The sequence below is a fragment of the Oryza brachyantha genome, chromosome 1, assembly GCF_000231095.2.
Source record: "Oryza brachyantha chromosome 1, ObraRS2, whole genome shotgun sequence".
NCBI classification, from domain to species: Eukaryota; Viridiplantae; Streptophyta; class Magnoliopsida; order Poales; family Poaceae; genus Oryza; species Oryza brachyantha.
In genome coordinates this window covers 20090928-20110806 of record NC_023163.2, presented here as the reverse complement: position 1 = coordinate 20110806, position 19879 = coordinate 20090928, and the positions used below count along the sequence as shown (strand labels likewise).

The following is a 19879-nucleotide window of genomic DNA, read 5'->3' as shown; positions in this document are numbered from 1 at the left end:
CTAGACAGAAAAACTTCCCCTTTCTTCAGTTTCTTGCGGTGGTGGAGACCGGAGAAGGATGGGAGAGACATCGACGGGGAGGAAGGGATGCTACGGTTGGCGGCAGCGGGCAACAGAGGCAATGACGACGGCAAACCCTAGCACTCAGGCAACGGTGACTGAGGCAAATGTGACGGTGGCGACCGGCAGGACTCGGGCCACGGCTGCGAAGCTCGCATGCAGCTCAGGCGATGTCGGTCAGGCTCTGCAGATGATGGCGGTAGTGGTCAAGCTCCACGGGTGTCGGTCATGCGATGACCGTTGAGTGGTGGTGAAGGTTGTAGCCATGCCGAGCGATGACAGTTAGGCCCGAGCGCAGCCATGCTGGTTGAGCACGCAACGGTCATGTCCCCTCCCATCCCAACATAGTGCCTCAGTGTAGTTTCACCCTAGATCTGAAAAAGCCATTCGGTTCTTGCAGAAGACGCACGACTCCATGCTAGAACCACTTCTTCTACTCTCTCTCTCTCCTCCCACTCTGCTTCAATCTGATATAGAGCGTTGAAACCACTTGACAGTAGGGGTGAAAACGGATCGGGTTCGGTCGGATTTCACCTTTCCCATATACTAACCCACATTTTACGATCGGGTTCGGATCTAATACGGATATTATCGAATACGGATACAATCACGGATAATACCAGGTACAAATACGTACCAAAACGGATACAAACACTTACGGGTACGAATATTTATGTGGATATCAAGTCAAAACAATGACCATATATACCACATAGACAATAGCTATTGAATATTTGCATATACCCAAAATGCGATGGTATTGGGGGCTAGCAGCATATTAATGTCTAATGGTACCAAAATAGTAGCAAAAGTAATGGTCCTTTAGTAGTACACACTAGGACATGGCAGAGAATCAGACGGGGAGATGCGGACGCCGGACCGAAGGGCGGAGGTTCGAGGCGGCCGGCGGGGGGAAGAGATCGGACGGCAGGAGGTGCACGCTGGACGGCGCCTCGGTGGTAGGAGGCGGACTCTGGCTCGGACATTGCCTGGACGGGGGAGGCGGACGCCAGACAGCGCCTCGTTGGCGAGATGCAGCCACCGGATGCCGCCTCGGCGGGAAGACGCGGCCGCCGGACGCTGCCTCGGCGGGGAGACGCGGATGCCGGACCGGAGGACGGAGGCTTGAGGCGGCCGGCAGGAGGCGAAGGCCGGACGGAGGCTGGTGGCGGCAGCCGGTGGGTTGTGTGCGAGGTGCGGTAGTGCGAGAGCTGGGTGCGTGCGTGCGTCCCATTCCCGTGAGGCCCGCGTTCCTGCGTGTGTGAGTTGGTGGTTGTGTAAGTATAACTGTGTGTGTTTCTATGTTGGGCCTTCAACTTGATGGGCCAAAAGCAAATGTCACCCATTTAACCGGATATTAATCCAAGTATTATCCGGATAGTATTCGTAATATATCCCGGATAATCCGTATCCGTCGGGTATTGCCCTCCCGAACCCGATCTCATATCCGTCAAAAAATACCTGGATTTGGATCCGGATCCATGTAAAATACCGGGTACCCGAATATCTAAGCCGAATTTGTCCCGAATTAATATGGGCGGGCAGGCGGTCGGGAAATATCCGCCTCGTTTTCACCCCTACTTGACAGGCTATAGCACCGTGAATAGCCTAAAGGCATGTACAATGGAGACCAATCGAACAAGTGGTTTCAGCATGCCACCTAGAAAAACTACTCTAAAGACATCACCTAGACGGTGGAGGCTACTCTAAGTGGCCATCGTTATTTTAATCTTTCAGCCCATCTTCTGTGTGCCCCCTTTCCCCTATCCCTCTCTGTGCTCTCACCCTCTCCTCCCAGCAGCCGATGATGTGGTGCAACGAGGCGGCGACCGTCGACGGTCAGGGAGGCACGGATCGACGAGGCGGTGGGCGGTGCTGGTCGGGGCAAAGCAGATCAGCGAGGCACGGATCGAGAGGCAGCGGCCGGCGCCAGTTTGTGCCAAGGCAGGTGCCGGTCGCGGAGGCACGAATCAACGAGGCGGCGATCGGCGACGGTAGGGGCGGTGCGACACGATGTGGCAGCAGCCGACGACCGTAGGGTCATCCCGATTCTCCTGGTACTTCCTCGGGCCGACGAGCTCCTCCATCGCCCACTCCCAAAAACTCTATGCAAGGAAGGATGTGACCATGCTCGGGGCTCCTCGCTCTGACGAGGCTCCCAGATCTCGCAAAGGGTCTGAATGGTTCTACGGAGCTACGCACCAAGGCGAGCTGGAGGAGTGAATCTGACTTGACGGCGTGGAACCACTCGCCATGTCCTCGCACTATGCTTGCCCTAATGTCGTTGCCACTACTAGTAGTAGTAAGGCTGCGTTCGGCACCCCGGGCAAGTTATCTAAACCCCTTCGTTTTTTATGCGCACGCTTCCCGAACGGCTAAATGGTGTATTTTTTGCAAAAATTTTCTATATAAAAGTTGGTTTAAGAATCATATTAATCTATTTTACAATTATATTACAATTAATAATTAATTTATCGTATACTAATCTACTACTGCCTCCGTTTTATATTGTAAGACTTTCTAATCTCGTCTAAATTCATCAATTGATGAATGTATACAATTTTTATATATATCTAAATTTATTAGTATATATATGAATATAGACCAGAATAGAAAATTTTATATTGTGAAACAGAGGGAGTACATTTTTCTATACCGAATAACTAAACATTATTCCTCCCCAACCGAACCCGGCCTAGGAGGGCGGAGAATTTAACCAGCTACAGTGCGAGGCCGGATCGCCATGGTGTTGGCTATCCTGGGTTGGCATGCGTGGAGGTTGGTGCCATCTATGCCTGACCGCGACTGTTCCTTGGACCGATGATCGGATTCGATTCGACGGGGCACTTTATGGAACTTGGGGGAGCCATCATGGCCGCGCCCGATTATCATCGGTTCATCACGACGTCGCCCCTGCCCCGCCCTTCTTTTCCTGTGTTTCCTCCTCCTCCTCCGCTCTTCCCCCGGTCTCCTCTCCCCTCTCGTCTTCCTGGCCTCCCTTTCCCTTTTGATTCTTTTGATTTGGTCTCCCCCCTTCTCTTTTGTTTTTTTTATCCTTCTTCTTCCATTCGTTCTTGCTTCTTTCGCTACGGCTCCTTTGGCCTTTCTTCTTCGCCTCCTTTGCGCGTTTGGAAGCTCGTAGCGCTTTGCCTTGCCTACTAATCATGTGCCCAAACGTGATGCTTATGGCCGATAGCTTAGCTAAGCTGTTGGTTGCTTTTAGACCGAGGAATGGGGTTGCTTTTGTTTGGGTCGTTCGATCTGAGAGTGCACAGAGTATACGTAGGAGTAGCATTGTGCTGTAACATCGTTGTGATCCATCGATCGTCCCGGATACACTACTGCGGCGCCCTGCATGTGCGGGTTGCTCTACGGCAGCTGCGGTGGCGGCTGCTCGCTGCTGTTCGCGGCGGGGGCACCTGCCCGGGGACCACCACTACTACAAGCAGTACTGCGGCGGCGATGGGGGCCTTGGACGGGCCGTACGGCGGCGGCGGCTCGGTGGACTGCACGCCGTCGACCAGGCGCGCCGAGGCCGCGCGGTGGCCGGGCTGCCGTGGGATCCGTCTTTGTAACCCAGCTGCAACCGGCGGCAGGAGATGAGCGCTGGCTCCGCGTCGGCTCCTCGCCGGTGCGCCAACGGCGACACGACCTCCACGGCTCCACGCCGTTCTGGAGGAACGTATGTGTGCTCTTCTCTCTCTATCTCTTTTCTCCCCTTTTTAGTAAGAACAAGAATACAAGATGCTGTACTTCTTTTTGAGGGCATGAGTTGCTGTACTTGACCAACGACCGGGCTGCATGAAAGTTGAAGCTGATATGATCATCAAGTTCTTCTAGGTTGCATTTTGTTATAAACGTCCATGGTCATTTGTAATATCTGTGATACTATCTTAAAATTCAAACTTGCCAACGTAGAGGTTCTTTTAACTCTTTAAGCATTTGAGTAACAGATTTTTAAAGGCAAGTTTGCCACGCATTATGCCATAGCCAACCTGCTAGTGCTTTCTATATATATAGTAGTACTCCAAAATATTGCGTGTTAGTTGTTTTGTTGCAACATCTCAGCTAAACTCTCCAGTTCCTTTCGATGTTTCCCAGTCTCTTTGTTGCACGACGATTTGAAGTAGCTAGTACAGTGGATGCATGCCATACGTACTCTTTCTGTCCAAGAGCAAATGGTATGTGCATGATGCTGGATTACTAGCGGTAACAGTGCATGTTCCTGTTGGTAATCATGATTGGCTTCCACCGGAAATTTGCACCTTTCTGCTGGGGGCATGGGAGGATGCCTGCTGCCCCCAACGGTCAATCATGGATAGCTTCATGCTCCCTCCGGTTACGTAATTCTACTCGTCCTGGCGAAATCATGAATTTCAAAACTAAATTTCTCCTGTTATTTTACGTCCATTTTAGACTTCTATATCCCTGCATACGTGTAGTGCAGTGGTGGATGCATTGGCTTCTGGCTTGACACGCTTGCTCCCTAAGCATACAAAAAAAAATATACAACACAAGAATCAAACATGTGACCTCAAAAAACTAGGCCCACTACGCTAGCCAGTCCAATGAAGAACAATTGATGAATGAAAACAACCTCGAGAAGTATTTAATACGGGTAGACATGGAAGACTAGACCCAAATTAACCACATCTTGATATGCTAAACCATGTCCTAAACGACTAGAATTCCAGAACCGGAGGGAGTATATTCTGGGACCTGCCAACGTACGGGCCCACCTTTCCATAGTTTCTATAGTTGTAACAGTTGTCTCTACTTTGGAAATTGTTATGCGTACGACTCAACCATCCGACTTACGTATGACTTGATTGATCAATGGCTGCAGTGTTACTTACCTAATCTCCTTTACCTAATCAATGGTCGCAGTGTTTCAGTCGTACGCAGGAAGTATAATTAGATCATACGTATAGCTAGCGAGACTGCTCTACTTTCTATTGCGTGATTCTGTCTAAGCTTCTGCTTGACGAGTAGGAGCTCCCAAACTACAGCGGTACAGCCCAAAACCAATGACAACGGCAACACTAATATCTCGCTCAAAACAACGCAGCATTACTGCATTAGCATACTAGTGCGACGGCTCAAGAAACCAAGGTCATCCATGCTCATCCGGAAATGATAAAGGATCTATAGACATGCAACTTGGTCTCTATAAATTTTATTCTGCGATTACCTAAAAAATTGTTACAAGATATTTGAATATAGAACTTTTAAATTTTAAATATAACTATATATATTGTATAATTACATAGCAACCACTAACTTTGTTCCTAAATATAAACGGTTCTAGGTTGATTAGCATATATTAAGATTGAGAAGAAAACATTATGTTGTTCCTTAAGAAATGAGAAATAGATAGGTGCAAGGGTTTGTATGGATAAAATAAGAAAATTATGAATGGAAATGATTGCCGTGACACGTAATATTGTACCAAATGCATACAGAGGAACGAAAGAAGTATATTTTTACATGAATCAGGATACTCTACAGTAGCATCTAGTACAGCCATTTGTGATATTTTTGTACCATTGGATCAAAACAAACTGCTTAGCCCGAGTGCTACAATCGGACTATAAGTAATTGCTATATTCCGAGTCGTGTTATTTTCATTGTTTCCTCATATGAACAGTGACCATCTATGTTACCGCAGGCAATTCGGACCCATTTTACCTACGTCGTAACTTATATACATAAACGATAATATAAGTATAAGAAAAATGAGTGGCGCACAACCTTTGTATTTCTCCCTGCTCAAATCTCAACGTGATTTAGATTTTTTTTCCTTCCCTCACATAGATCTCGATGCGCTCTAACAACCCAAAAAATAAAAAGTTACAATATATAATTATATTAAAATTATACTCTATCTATTTAAAAATATAGTATGTATTTTTATTAGGAAAAATGTGTGATCAATAATTACTGTATTGTAATATAATTATTATGACTTAAAAATTGATGTTATTATAGATATATTGAAAAATATTTGTATATGATTATACTTTTATATCACATAAGTGATATATTAATAAATTAACCTATGATCAAATCATTGTCCTAATAAAAATATGTCTTATATGTTAAAATGGAGTACTATAATTACACTCTCCGCTCTAAAAAAATTCCATTTTTAGAATAATGTTGATAAAATAGTGAGATGCTAAAAGACTAAAGTACCCCGATTAATAGAAAGTAGTATCGTGGAGTGGCATGTGACATGTATTGAAGTGGAAAAAAAAATTCCTGATTTGCAGACCGATGGTAGGTAAGAAAGGGAAAATAAAATTAAGTGGGACAACTGATATGAACTAAAGATGAAGGGATAGAGGGATCACATCTGAAATAATTAGAAAAAAAAATCTTGCGACGGTTTTTAGCAATTTCGTTTTACTTTATTGACGCGTATGCTCCCTCTATCCCATTTACTGCTGAGAAAATTCATGATATACCACTCTATACATGTGTCATATATAAAATACTAACTCCGTTTCTAGGCTGGTGTAAATTCATCAATTGATGAATATGTATAATTTATATATATGTCTAGATTCATTAGCATCCATATAAATCTAAACAAAACTAAAAAGTCTCATATTGTAAAATGGAGTGAGTAACACTCTTTACATGTTTTTGCTTGAAAGCTTTCGATTTGTGGACCATCAGATCATGCTAAGAGCAAGTTCAACAGTATAGTCAACTACTAGCTTCAATTCATCTATAATCCATCTAATAGCCAATTTATATAATAGTTACCTACAAAACATATACTATCATGTCTCACCTGTCATAACATTGTGTCTTGGAGCATGTTGCAATTGACTACAAATCTGTAGCTCACTGCTTTTCTCTCTCTGATCCCTTATCTCCTTAAAATATGTTTATAGTTGTTTTATAGGGCTCGTTCGCAAGATGGGGTTCCAAGCGGTCTAGTCAGCGCACGCAAAACAAGAATAGTCATTAGCATATGATTAATTAAGTATTAGCTATTGTAAACTTAAAAAATGGATTAGTATGATTTTTTTAAAACAACTTACATATAAATTTTTTTAGCAAAAAATATACCGTTTAGTAGTTCGAGAAGTGTGCGCACGAAAAAAGAGAGAATTTGAAGTCAATAGTGCATCGCGAACGAGCCCATAGTCTACTATTGTACCTGCTCTAAGAGGTGACAAAAATAATTGCGAGTGTATGGAGGGGTGCTAGCCTTCAATTTCAGAACGTTAAGCATGACTGCATGAGCATGCACCCTACTAACCAACGGCTATGGTCGTGTTCCTGGGGGTATAATAATCCTAAGGAATAAGTCCACTCTATGTCCTTTATATTGACATTGAGTTTTAAAATCTCTAAACCCTAATACCAGAAATATTGGACCTCGAACTCGTGAATCCCGTCTAATAGAGGCCCCTAGGCAGTATGGAGGGTGGTTTTGCTTACGTGGCATCCTAGTAAGCTTTGTGGGGAATCACTTATTAGTTAAATAGAGAAAAAAAAGATAAAAACTATCTCCTCTATCTTTTCCCCTCCTCTTGGTAGACATGGAGATGGACAGGACATGCTAACGCACCGCCATGGCGATGGCCTAGGAGAACAGGTCGACGAGCAGATGGCTAGCCTCGAGGTGTTCCGCGGCATCCATCGGGCAGATGGCCAGCCTTGAGGTGTTCCGCGGTGGCAACGCCAGCTTTGAGGTGCTCCGCGGTGGCAACGCCAGCCTTGAGGTGCTTCGCACCGGTCGTTGCACGTCGTCTTCGGCCACGCCGGCCCAGCCGCTACCGCCCCTGCCCGCGTTGGCTACCGCCGTGCTTCGCCCTCCACCAAAAGCTTTGGCAAGGGGTGGTGGCGGCGGCGAAGGTGGTGAGCGTGGTGGTGGTGCTCGCCAGCAAAGGGGTGGTGGCGCCGGAGACAGGTCATCATTGTTGGTGCTAATGCTGCTGCTGGTTGCGGTGGCGGAAGCGGCATGCCCTAGCTTAGCCATCGGGTCCAGGCTCCGTGAGGTGGTAGGTAAGGCCATTGAGGATAGCATCTGGGTCGACGATGATAAGCTTGAAGGTGTGGCTGAAGGTGCGGTAGAGCGGCCAGGCAATGCGCTGGTAGAGGGGCTCGAGGTTGGTGTGGAGCATGTCGGCGACGTGGCGTTGTGGAGCATGGAGTGGACGAGCTTGGACTTGTTGTAGCGGGCCTCGTAGGCGCATGTGTCGACCGGGGAGACCTTGCTTTTGGAGAGGTCGACGTAGGCCTTGTGCCGACCTTGAGAAGGGAGGGGATGGAGCAGATACGACGACGGGAGAGCTCGGAGTAGAGGATCATGCCCTCAATGTTGTTGTACTCGAGCTGCGAGACGTAGACGCTCAGGTCGGTGAGGTGCTTCACCTGGATCATCACCACCGTCTCCACCTCTGGGAGCGGCGTCTCGTACATCCGGCACTCCCTAGCCTAGCCTAGCCTAGCCTAGCCAATGATGCGCCACATCAATGCGACATGGTCAAAGAGGCCATGTATACGCCATGTCACCCAAAACCAGCGACAATACTGCCGAGTAACCTTGTTTGTACTGGTTTTACAAGTTAAGGGACATGTTATATCTAGTTTTGCGATGCAGGGACGAAAATCAAACTAAGCAACAAGTTGAGGAACCTCAAGTGGACTTATTCCTAATCCTAATGGCCCTTGCCTTTCCGATGTGTGCCTAAGTGTTCTTGGGCCGGGCCGTGCGACCCATTTTACCATCTACACGGCAACGTGACATGCGGGACGGCGGGCCCCTTCTCCATGATCTCAAATCTGATCCAAACCACCGTCAACCGAACCACACCCCGCGCGCCACGCTCCGTCGCCCCCACGCACGCTACTCCGGCACCCGCCTCTCGCCATGGACGCGGCGGAGAGGAGGCTCGCCCGCGTCACGGCCCACCTCCTGCCCTCCCTCCCGCTCCCGCTCGCCTCCGCCCCTCCTCTCGCGCCTTCCCCCACCGCGTCTTCGTCGCCGTCGTCGTCGCCAGCGTCAGACAGCTACCGACGGGTCCACGGTGACGTGCCGTCTGAGCCGCCGGAGTGGCGCGCAGCGACGGACGAGTCCGGGAAGGGCTTCGTCGACATCCTCTACGAGAAGTCCGTCGGCGAGGGCATCGCCAAGGTAAACCGAAACGCTGTGTCTCTCACTGTTTTAACAATCTAATCCATGCTGATGCTGTGCAAATTTAAACACTGCACAGTCTATTTTCTGTTGAAATTGCTAAAGCTAAAATCTTTTTGTTGACTGTATTATAGCGTGTTCGTCTTGCATTTCACGATTGACTGATCGCAATTCCTGCTGCAGATCACCATAAACCGGCCTGATAGAAGGAACGCATTCCGACCATTGACCGTGAAAGAGCTTATGCGCGCTTTCGAGGATGCTCGAGATGATAGTTCAATCGGAGTTATCATATTAACGGGGAAGGTAATTGTGCTATAGGAAATCATCAGGTTGCAGCTGGTAGGCGATGTGAACGAAAAATCACTTTGATATTTTTGGATGGACAGGGGACCAAGGCCTTCTGTAGCGGCGGTGACCAAGCGTTAAGGGACTCTGATGGATATGTTGATTTTGATAGCTTTGGTCGGCTCAACGTGCTAGACCTCCAGGTCATACGCATTACTCTGACATTTGCATACACTGATTGAATATATGGGGGGAAAATGCATTTCGGATGCCTCACAGTGACCTTTCTTGTGCTACATGCTGTTTTTCAAAAGCATTGCGTCCCAGTATTGAGGTTCAATTTTGTAACTGAGGCATCCTGTACAAATGCCGTTTTAGTTTTTCTGATCTTCAGAAGCTGTGCTTAATTTTAGATAGCCTCTTTTGAGGATTAAAAGGAACTCACTCTTAGATGACTGAAATTCAATTGAGTAAGCTCATGGTATTCTTATATGAGCTTCCATAAACTATTCTTATGTTGTTGGTACTAAGAGTTTTTTTAACATCAGTCCTACATAAAAAGTACCTGTTCACATTGTTGATGTTCTACTGTTCACTCACCGAAGCCCGTACAGAATATTTTTGTTGTTCTAAGCACAATGTACATTTTGTTTCTTCAGGTACAAATACGGCGCCTTCCCAAGCCTGTTATAGCAATGGTATTATCATCACTGTTTTTTTTTTGTTGATCTCCTTTCACCATTCTACATTTCTAGATGTTGATTTTGCTTGCTCATACTATATCAGGTTGCTGGTTATGCTGTTGGAGGAGGCCATGTTTTGCACATGGTGTGTGATCTAACTGTTGCAGCTGACAACGCAATTTTTGGGCAGACAGGTCCCAAGGTGATTTTCTGGGCTATTCTTATTACTTCCTGTGTATGAATAGCATTACTCCACTGCTATGACTCAAAAGTTCCAGTGCAACTCCGCTGCAACAATCTAATTTGTTTTGACATACTAGCTCTAGCATGTCGAGGGCCTTGTATAGTTGTTCTTGTCCTCAGGTACTGAAGATGGGCATGGGTCGACCCGCGGATAATTTAGGACCAACTCTAGTTCAACAAAATGAACTAAGTTTTATCTCAAAATAAAATTTAGTTTATTTAGTTGAACTAAAGTCGATCCTAAAATATCTACGGGTCGACTCATGGCCATCCCTACTTCAGTAGCACTGATGAATTTAGCTAAGCCACCCAATATATAGCACATCTGAAAATTCTTGATCCAAACTTCTAGTATTTGGTTATTCAGGATTCATATAAATGGTTTTTTAATAACTGAACTACTAGTGCAATAAAATATTAGTGAAAGTAGGTTGAAGAGCTTGGTGTTTAGGATATATGGTACATTTAGTTTCTATGTAGTTTGAGTGTTTGATTACTTGTGCTACAGTACTTTTTAGGCCTTTATTATCTGAATGTTCAAATCTGAGTTGCTTTGTTTTTCTTTGTACTTCTATTCTTTTTTATCCCTGAAAGAAAAATTGTGTTTTCATTTTGTTACTAGTAAATTTTATCGGTGAAACACAAAGCTTCTCTCTGTTATTTATTCAGGTTGGAAGCTTTGATGCTGGCTATGGCTCTTCCATTATGTCTCGGTTGGTAAGTCAATGTAGTGCATCGCCTATAGAGCAATTACACCCAGGGTTCTCCTTACCGCGCAAGTCGACAAAATCGCGGTACCGCGTTTCCGCGGATCCCGCACGGTAACCGCAAAACCCGCAAAAACTGTGATGAATTTGAATCCAAAAAAATTGAATTTAAACTCGTGTGGTTTTCACGGCTTACCGCGGTTACCGCACGGTAAGCCGCGAAAACCGCGGTAACTACTTGCTGGAACAACACATGAGAACAGCGGTTACCGCGACTTACCGCGCGGTTTTTATAGCCAAAACCGCGGTTACCGCAAGGAAACCGCGGTTACCACGAGAAGACCGCGGATGTGATGTCAAATCCAAAAAAAACCTTTAAATGTTATAGGGAAAAAAATTTCACATGATATTTTCTAAATTCTTAATATTGCAACATACAAACATACACCAGCATATCACTCTTTACCAAATAATTCACTCCAATAATAAGTAACGACAACTTCATTTTAATTACTGCGTCACAACTATACCTACTACTCATTATTACAAATAAAACTATTATGTATGTACTAAGATGCACATATAATTTTTCTCTATATATATTTTTCATATATCCATCGTTGTATATTTGTATTTCAACATAATGTATCCAAGTGTAAATTAATAATGACTCGACACAATATATTCTTGATCATCTTCCTGTAAAATATTACTTGCAATAGGCTATTTTTTAATTTTGTTTTCTGAAATACTCGTTTATGATTTTTAATTACGCTGGGAATACATTTTTTTCATTAATTTTTTTTGACAAAACTACACTATATATCAACATATACAACATATATTTTTTTAATTAAATTTTCTCAAATTTTCTAAATTTTTCTTAAATTTAAACTCGGTTACCGCGGCTTACCGAAGCCATGCCTCGGCGGAGGGCACGGTTACCGCGATAACACGAACCTGATTACACCCCTCTGAGCTGTTGATGTTCCAGTCTCATGTTCTTTTTATCTGTCGTGGGCAGGTAGGACCAAAGAAAGCCCGCGAGATGTGGTTTCTGTCACGGTTCTATACGGCCGATGAGGCAGACAGAATGGGTCTCGTCAATGTAGTAGTGCCAGTGAGTGCATGAGACGTTTACATTTCCCGTATCTAAACTAATGACGGTCTTGACGAATCACGCCAGGTGTGTTTATGCACTAACCATAAATATTCCTTGTGCATATAGCTCGCGGATTTGGAGCGAGAAACGGTGAAATGGTGCCGACAGATCTTAAGAAACAGCCCAACAGCCATCCGGGTGCTGAAGTCTGCACTCAATGCAGCTGATGACGGTCATGCTGGCCTTCAGGTACCATTCAGCGAAAGCCATAGGAGAAAAATACACCTCTCTTCTTCGTCTATTCATAACAGCTGGAGTTCAGAAACAATCGAGGATCTCCAGTGGGCATTGCTACTTCCTAAACATACTTGCCCCTGGGTAAGATTTCTGTAATCACTGATGCGATGGGCGCTTCTGCAGGAGCTCGGTGGTAACGCGACACTGATCTTCTATGGCACTGAAGAGGCAAAAGAAGGCAAGAATGCATACATGGAGCGACGGCGCCCTGATTTCTCAAAGTTCCCTCGGAAACCTTAGCGGTAAGCTAACTTCGGAGTTGTAGATTTCTCTACGTGCTGTCAACTATACTCAACTTTCAATCTTTCATGATGCGGACAGAACTGCTACTCAAATATCGTTTCGTCGTCAACTCTGCCGGAAGCATTAGCTGCACGTCCCAATGATTGCCAGCCCTGGTGGACGGATGAGGCATTGGGGGCAGCAAGATCGTTATCCTGGAGTACATGTCATCTTCAGTTGGCATTTTACAGGGGTATAAAATGCGATGCTTGCGTACGTGTAAATAATATTGCTTCTGCGAATAATGGCTGGTGCATCAGTTTCTTTTTATACATCTCCTATTGCAATTCGCCGGTTTTCCCATTTGTCCTTTGGGCTCTTGATTGTTTTTATGAGCACTTTCATTATCAATGTTTTACGTTGAACCACTCTCAAATCAATCTTTCCACTTTGATAATTTTGTCAATTTTAGTTTTGACTGCCACCTGTGTCTTTCTAACCATGGGCCTTCCCTACAGCAAAGATTCCGCTGGTAAGTAGAGGTGGAAGTTTATCGACGTGTCAGAGCCAATGTGTTTGCAGGGTATATATACTCTACCTGTGCAAATTCGTATTCCAAAAATTGAATTCAAATTTATGAACTTCATGAGGTCATTCATGTGTATCGAAGATACTGCTCAGGGTGGTCCACAGTAATGACAAACTATCCCGTTCAAAGTAAAATAGGAACAGTCTAATACATACAATAAAATTTTGGTAACGAAAGAGGACCTAAATTGCAGTACTATCATCTTTTAAGAATTTGGATGTGACGTGTCTTGCTGAGGGATAAGAGTATTCAAGTATGCAAAGATTCCTTCGTGTCCCTTGGGACTCTGGGATAAGATGAGCCCATGGAAATGAAAACGATAGCGGCGCGAGCTGACGTTAACTGCGTCTGAGGCCCAGTAGAGAAAACCAAAAGGCCCAGCACCTCCCGACGTTTATTTATTATCCCTTTGTTTGACGTCGCGTCCCCGATCTCTCCCTCTCCGCGGCCCGGATCCCCTGCGCCAGCCAACCCAGCGCCCACCTCGCCTCTCCTCAACCGAGCGCCACACCGTGCTTTGCCACGTACCCCACACACACCACGCACCGACCGGGCAGTGGCGCATTAGATCTCCGTCTCCCCCGCGCCGCACAATTAATAATAATAAAATAAAATAATAAGACGATAATAGTAATAAAGTAACAGAAAGCACAGCCACAATCCTCCACCACCACCGCCTCCTCCCTCTGCGGGTTAAACAACGAGGAAACTTAACCTAATCGGGGGGAAATATCAGAGGAATCTAGAAGCGGCTCCCAGTTTGTGGGCGAGAGGATGCTGCGCGCGGGAGGGAGGCGGCTCCTGGCCGGGCCGGTGCTCCGGCGCGTGCTCGGCGGCGGCGGCGTGGGGGACGCTCCGGCGGCGTCGGCCGTCGTGGGCGGGGCGAGGGCGTACCACGAGCGGGTGGTGGACCACTACGAGAACCCGCGGAACGTGGGGTCGTTCGAGAACGACGACCCCAGCGTCGGGACGGGGCTGGTGGGGGCACCGGCCTGCGGCGACGTCATGAAGCTGCAGATCCGCGTCGACGAGAGCTCCGGCAAGATCGTCGATGCCTGCTTCAAGACCTTTGGGTGCGGATCCGCCATCGCGTCCTCCTCCGTCGGTGAGCCCCCAACTACTCCCCCCCTTACCGATTCCTCCTCTCCCTTCTCACCTTCCGTTCGACGATTTGACTTAGAGTTTAGGTTTCCTATTTCTCGTGTTTTGAATTGTGGGGGTATTTTCCAATGATCAGAACATATGAGGATGGATTGTGATTTCTTACCTCAACTTCCCCCTCACCCTTGCGTTGGACGATTTCAATTGGACTTTATCTTACTTCTCTTGTGGGGGTATCCATGTTTTCAATTGGTAGGGGGTTTTTCCACATATAAGGATGGATTGTGATTTCTTACCTTGTATAATTCTATTAGTGTGATAGACCAATTCCGGGGGGCAATTCTGAGGAGTGTTACTGTTTGTATCAGTGTGATAGGCCAATTCCAGGGGCCAATTCTGAGAGTGGAATATGGTTACATCTGGCTTTAGATTTCCTATTTTTCTTTTTGAGGTATCTATGGTATGAATTGCTTGGGGGCATTTGCCATTGATGAGAAATTGTCAGAACGTATGAGGATGGATTGTGATTTCTTACATTTTTTGGCCTAATATGATAGGCCAATTCCTGGGGGCAGTTATGAGAGTGAAATATCTCTACATGAGATGCTTCCTTGTTAGGAAAGCTGACTTGATTGATGTTATTTTTCGTTTCTAGTGACCAATAGCTTCCCCTTTTTTGTATTTTTCACTTAGAAAAAAAATTGTTCTTTTATGTTTAATTTGGTGCCGAGTGTTTGGTATATGTGACTTTTGCCTTTGAGATACTCTTTTGCCCTGTTGTTTTCTGTTTTGGTGAGCTTATACATATGAGATTGATCTAGTAGCATGGATATTTTTAGTTTTCCCAATAAACGAAATTTGAATGATTGGCCCCACCACTAAACAAACAATTTAAGAAAGGTTGGAGTATTCTTGGTGAAATACTTCTGATAGTCAGCAGCTCTAACTGTTCTTGATATGGCTCTGATTTGTAACAAGAAAACCGAATAGTCTTCAAAGAATTGCTGTTGATAGATAGTATGCGAATGGGCCGTGCCAGTTCTTGTGCATTGTTCTGTTGTAACACAAATGTCTGTATGTAACTTAACTCATGTTATAGCATGGTAAACGTCGCCATGACATGATAAATGCAGTATGTTTGCGTTTATATGCCAAACGCTAGAAGAGCTTGCAGCTTGAAGTTAATATTAACTTTATTTTCATGAGTTTGCAAATTTTCCATATGAAAACTAATTATGTTCACATGCCCGGGGATCACCCCTCTTCTCAACAAATAAAATGAACATCGGTTGCCCAGCTGGTAAATTAACTCTCGTGTTGGTTCTCTAGAATCCCTTTACTCTGGAATATTGTTTATGCTGAGAAAGTTTGGGGGCCAACAGAATTTACTGCTGTATATTATTTGCAGTGAGAAGTAGTAACTACTAAGTCCTACAAATTCAATTCCTGATCCCACCTTTGTCCTTGCAGCTACTGAGTGGGTAAAGGGCAAGCAAATGGATGAAGTACTGACTATCAAAAACACGTAAGCTATTCCCCCTTTTGGTTGCTTACAGTGCAATACTATTGGCGATTGCATTAACATGCTTATATGACCGTTTTTATGTCATCAAAATACTCTTGTTCATTTTGCACACAAACAGCTTCTGACCTGTATGTGCAGTTTGCTTTTCAGATCATACTTTGCCATAAAAATGCTAATAGTATCGAATAAGAATCTTTTTTCTTCCTATTCGGGTCTGTCTCTTGAATTGAACCTCTTTTGCTTAGGTTCAGGCGAGGTAGTGGACAAACAGAGGGAAAGAAAATATGGCGGGGAACAAATTTTTTGTGACCAAATAGAATTGCTTAACTTGTTCAATAAAGTTCAATTTAGAACTTACAGAAATTTTGCAAAAAAAAAAAAAAAACGTATACTCTTCCATTGAAGGCTGTTTTTTATTTTTAGGCAACTCGCCTGCATGAAGCAGGAATCGCTAGTAATCGCCGGTCAGCCATATGGTGGTGAATCCGTTCCCCGTTAAGGCTATGCCATCCTAAGGTGCTACTAAATGGAAGGATCTTATCAACGTCCATGAATGTGAAATCATAGATCGAACTGCCGAATTGGCAAAATTCTGTGAACAGCCGTCTGATGGAAAACAACTTTCATGTTCGGTTCAGAGAGCACTTTTTTCGTTGAGAATAAGTCCTTCCCTTTTGTGTGAATTCCCCAGCGGCGAATTAACAACTTGTGGGGCCCTATCTATTCAATCTCTCGAGCCCCAAGAAAACCCCCCTCTCCCTCGGACTCAATCTCTCTTTTGACTCTATATATGTGGGCTCCCTTGTGGCTCCGGTGGAAACTAGATCAACGCGTCATTGGGTTAGGGGTTCCTATTGTAATGCATGACTACTTAACCGGGGGATTCACCGCAAATACTAGTTTGGCTCATTATTGCCGCGACAACGGCCTACTTCTTCACATTCACCGAGCAATGGAATTCAGGCGCCGGCTGATTCACGGAAGGCTCCCCAGAAGAAGCACTCGTCGTGTCCATCAGTACATCCACCAGTGTATTTGTGGTGTATTACTAATATCCCAGTAATGAGGATTCCATCTGTGAGATTTATCCTGTCCTTTGTTGTAATGATGACCATCAGTTAACGCATTTGATAAAAGTTGTTTCATATGATTTTGATTAGCATTATGTTTTCAAAACTGTTTTGGATATAGATCAGATTGTTTTTCTTTAGTTACTTGGTAGTCAGCTTATGATTTGTTTGTATTGATTCATGAGCTTGTTTATGCAGACAAAAGTATGCATTTCCATTCATAGACCTGATTTGGTTGTTGCTATATAGTTGTTTGGCTGCTCATACTTGCTTGTGAATATAGGTGGTAATCCCATCAGGACAACCATGTAGCATATAGTTTAGTTTCTGTTCATTTGCTTCCATGGAAGATAAATATACTTTCTTCTAATTTTGCTATTTCTGTATTTTGGTAATCAGTAAGTTTGTGTATTAAGGATGTGTCAAACACTTCCAAGCAAGTTATGTTACGCAGTAACAGAGAGTTTTTTTGCTCTGCTTTGCAGGGAGATTGCCAAGCACTTGTCACTTCCACCAGTAAAGCTCCATTGTAGCATGCTTGCTGAGGATGCAATTAAAGCTGCCGTGAAAAACTATGAAGCAAAGAAGGCGAAACTGGGACAAAAGGGTGAAGACAAAGCTGCAGAGGCATGAGCACTAGAGTTTCTGTCGTGAAGAATGTTGAAGTGCGCTGCATATTCGTAGTAATGATCTTGTCATGAAGAAGGCTGCAAAATAGTGTGTAACAACGAACTCTTGCAGCATGTATCATAAGGATGAAGGCAAACATTTTTGAATAAATGTGCTGTCATCTCGAAAAAAGAAAGAAATTTTCTGCTCTTGTCTGGCCTATCTGGAAGAACATATGATAAGGAAGTACGGCCGCGTGATAAGGCTCATTGCTTTTCAATTTACCATTCGAGGTTGAGTTGGTAGTTGCTCCTGAGCTTCATTTGTCTGGTCATTTGCATCAAACTAATTAAAAAGTTTTTGTTTGGTAGTACTGACTGTCCAATTCTTCATGGCTCCATCCAATAGGAATGCACAAGAGTTATTTGATAGGCCCGAATGCGAAAAGCAATTTGGCACTTAAGAGGTGACGTTAGGTTATTAATGCAAGATTTGGTTAAGCTTATATTTAACACGGGACCAATACAAGCTCCTCGTACGCATGTCTTCTCATATGCATGTCTATGTAACGTTCTAATCAGTGCCCCAGTTTGGAAGGTTAACCATAGTGTATCATCGGACTTAGTTCGTACGTATTACGTAAGCTTGTGTACTGAAATAATTATTTATTAAGTTCATATACTGAATTCCACCCATCTTGCAAATTTTTTTTAAAGAAATAAATATTTCACAAGTTTTGCACCCACCTCGCAAGTAAGTTCGTGTACCGCTAGCAGAATTTCCTCTTAAAAATATTAAATTATAGACTTGATATTATTTTTTTTAGTAAATATCGTAAGGCTTTCCCATTGTTCACTGCGGTACACCTAGCTTTTACCATCGGAGTATGGTAACCCCTCCCTCAAAGGTATAAAAACCTTGATGGATATAAAAACCTGGATGCCGGTAGCATCAGCAGCAATTTACATCTTGGAACAAAGATGCTAGAGAATTAAAAAACACTTCCACTACACCAAAAGAAAAGATATAAAGAACATCCCCTTGGTAACCTGCAACAGTTTCTACCTTCATTTCCATGCATCTGAAAAAGGAGTATTCTTCACTCGTTCACATGTCACGGGTATCATGAACTGGGAGAAAAGAGTCATGCGTTCAAAATGACAACCAGAAAGGATTGTTTCTGTAAATTCAATGCAATCAAGGGAACACTGCATAAGTGCTTAAAATTTTCTGGTAAACTTGCACGGTGACTCACTGTTCACCACTCAGTGGTGCACATTCTGAAACTTTCATATTTATTGTTTTCATATGATGCATCAATTTGCTTGACATGTCTAATGCCATCTAAAAGATAATTTGAAATATCAGCAGGGTGATGTACACAAGCATGCAAAGGAAGCAATCGCATTAATCGCAGCAACTATTTTCAACACAATGGAATATGAACACCGGAGAAGACTGGTAGCAGCGTAACACTGAAATTATTTCTAGGACCAATGAATAACATTACTGTTAAGTGTTATAGTTACTGTCAATATGATATAGCATGGGTTCCTGGTGAAGGGAATCACTAACATACAAAATTCGTCATGAACAACAAAGAAATGTGGAAGCTGAAAAGGCGTGATAACTTAGGAAATGAACTGAGTTAATTCAAGAATAAAGGCGATAACCACACCAACAAAAAAAAAGTTAACAAACAAAAATGGATGACACATTATTATAAATTGGAAATCAGTGGGCAGTGATCTTAACAGTCCTTGAAGCAAGCTCGCAAGAAGGTGACATCAGCATTTGAACATCTATGACATGAAAAAGAAGAATGTAGAGAAGAACTATACGAACTGAACAAAGAGACGATCTGCAGGAACTTATGAGATCAACTCATCTATTGATCAAATAAATTATTGTACAACTCCAAGACATGGAAATGTCACACCATTGTAGGAACCAATAATTTACGGTACGTATATGGTAGTTAACACCATTCATCCACTCATCGTGGGCGGCCAATGATACTATGGAAAACTGTTTGTCACTTACACACAACGAGATGACATCATCATCACAGAAAGAGATCTAAATCAAACTCTAAATGTATTGGCACCGTTTGTAGGATGAATTTCAATGTTCAGAAATTATAGAGATATACTACTTGCCATGAGGAAACAACAAATAGTTGAAGCTAGCCTAGAAAATGGTAGGAAGGAGTCTCCAATATGGGAGGGT

General features: G+C 44.1%; 2 protein-coding genes across 2 annotated transcripts; both read left to right on the top strand.

Annotated features, from left to right (window-relative positions):
* The first annotated feature begins 8873 nt into the window (after window positions 1-8873).
* Window positions 8874-13211, top strand: LOC102717384 (1,4-dihydroxy-2-naphthoyl-CoA synthase, peroxisomal). The gene is made up of 10 exons (XM_006644409.3): window positions 8874-9214; window positions 9398-9520; window positions 9604-9705; window positions 10162-10200; window positions 10289-10387; window positions 11098-11145; window positions 12160-12255; window positions 12364-12486; window positions 12658-12776; window positions 12856-13211. Exons 1-9 carry the CDS (start codon window positions 8951-8953, stop codon window positions 12772-12774), a joined length of 1011 nt encoding a protein of 336 aa, XP_006644472.1. The 5' UTR covers window positions 8874-8950; the 3' UTR covers window positions 12775-12776; window positions 12856-13211.
* A 785-nt stretch (window positions 13212-13996) lies between these two features.
* On the top strand, window positions 13997-17930 carry LOC102711312 (iron-sulfur cluster assembly protein 1). The gene is made up of 3 exons (XM_040520827.1): window positions 13997-14450; window positions 15917-15971; window positions 17527-17930. The coding sequence occupies exons 1-3, from the start codon at window positions 14120-14122 to the stop codon at window positions 17672-17674; spliced, it is 534 nt and encodes a 177-aa protein (XP_040376761.1). The 5' UTR covers window positions 13997-14119; the 3' UTR covers window positions 17675-17930.
* Window positions 17931-19879: the final 1949 nt, after the last annotated feature.

Excerpts from the sequence above, each read along its gene's own strand:
- LOC102717384 (XM_006644409.3), top strand. The coding sequence starts at position 8,951 with ATGGACGCGGCGGAGAGGAGGCTCGCCCGCGTCACGGCCCACCTCCTG. Across the intron at positions 9,215-9,397 it reads TCGGCGAGGGCATCGCCAAG|ATCACCATAAACCGGCCTGA; the intron begins GTAAACCGAAAC and ends TTCCTGCTGCAG. Across the intron at positions 10,388-11,097 it reads TTGGGCAGACAGGTCCCAAG|GTTGGAAGCTTTGATGCTGG; the intron begins GTGATTTTCTGG and ends TTATTTATTCAG.
- LOC102711312 (XM_040520827.1), top strand. The coding sequence starts at position 14,120 with ATGCTGCGCGCGGGAGGGAGGCGGCTCCTGGCCGGGCCGGTGCTCCGG. Across the intron at positions 14,451-15,916 it reads CATCGCGTCCTCCTCCGTCG|CTACTGAGTGGGTAAAGGGC; the intron begins GTGAGCCCCCAA and ends TTGTCCTTGCAG. Across the intron at positions 15,972-17,526 it reads GTACTGACTATCAAAAACAC|GGAGATTGCCAAGCACTTGT; the intron begins GTAAGCTATTCC and ends TCTGCTTTGCAG.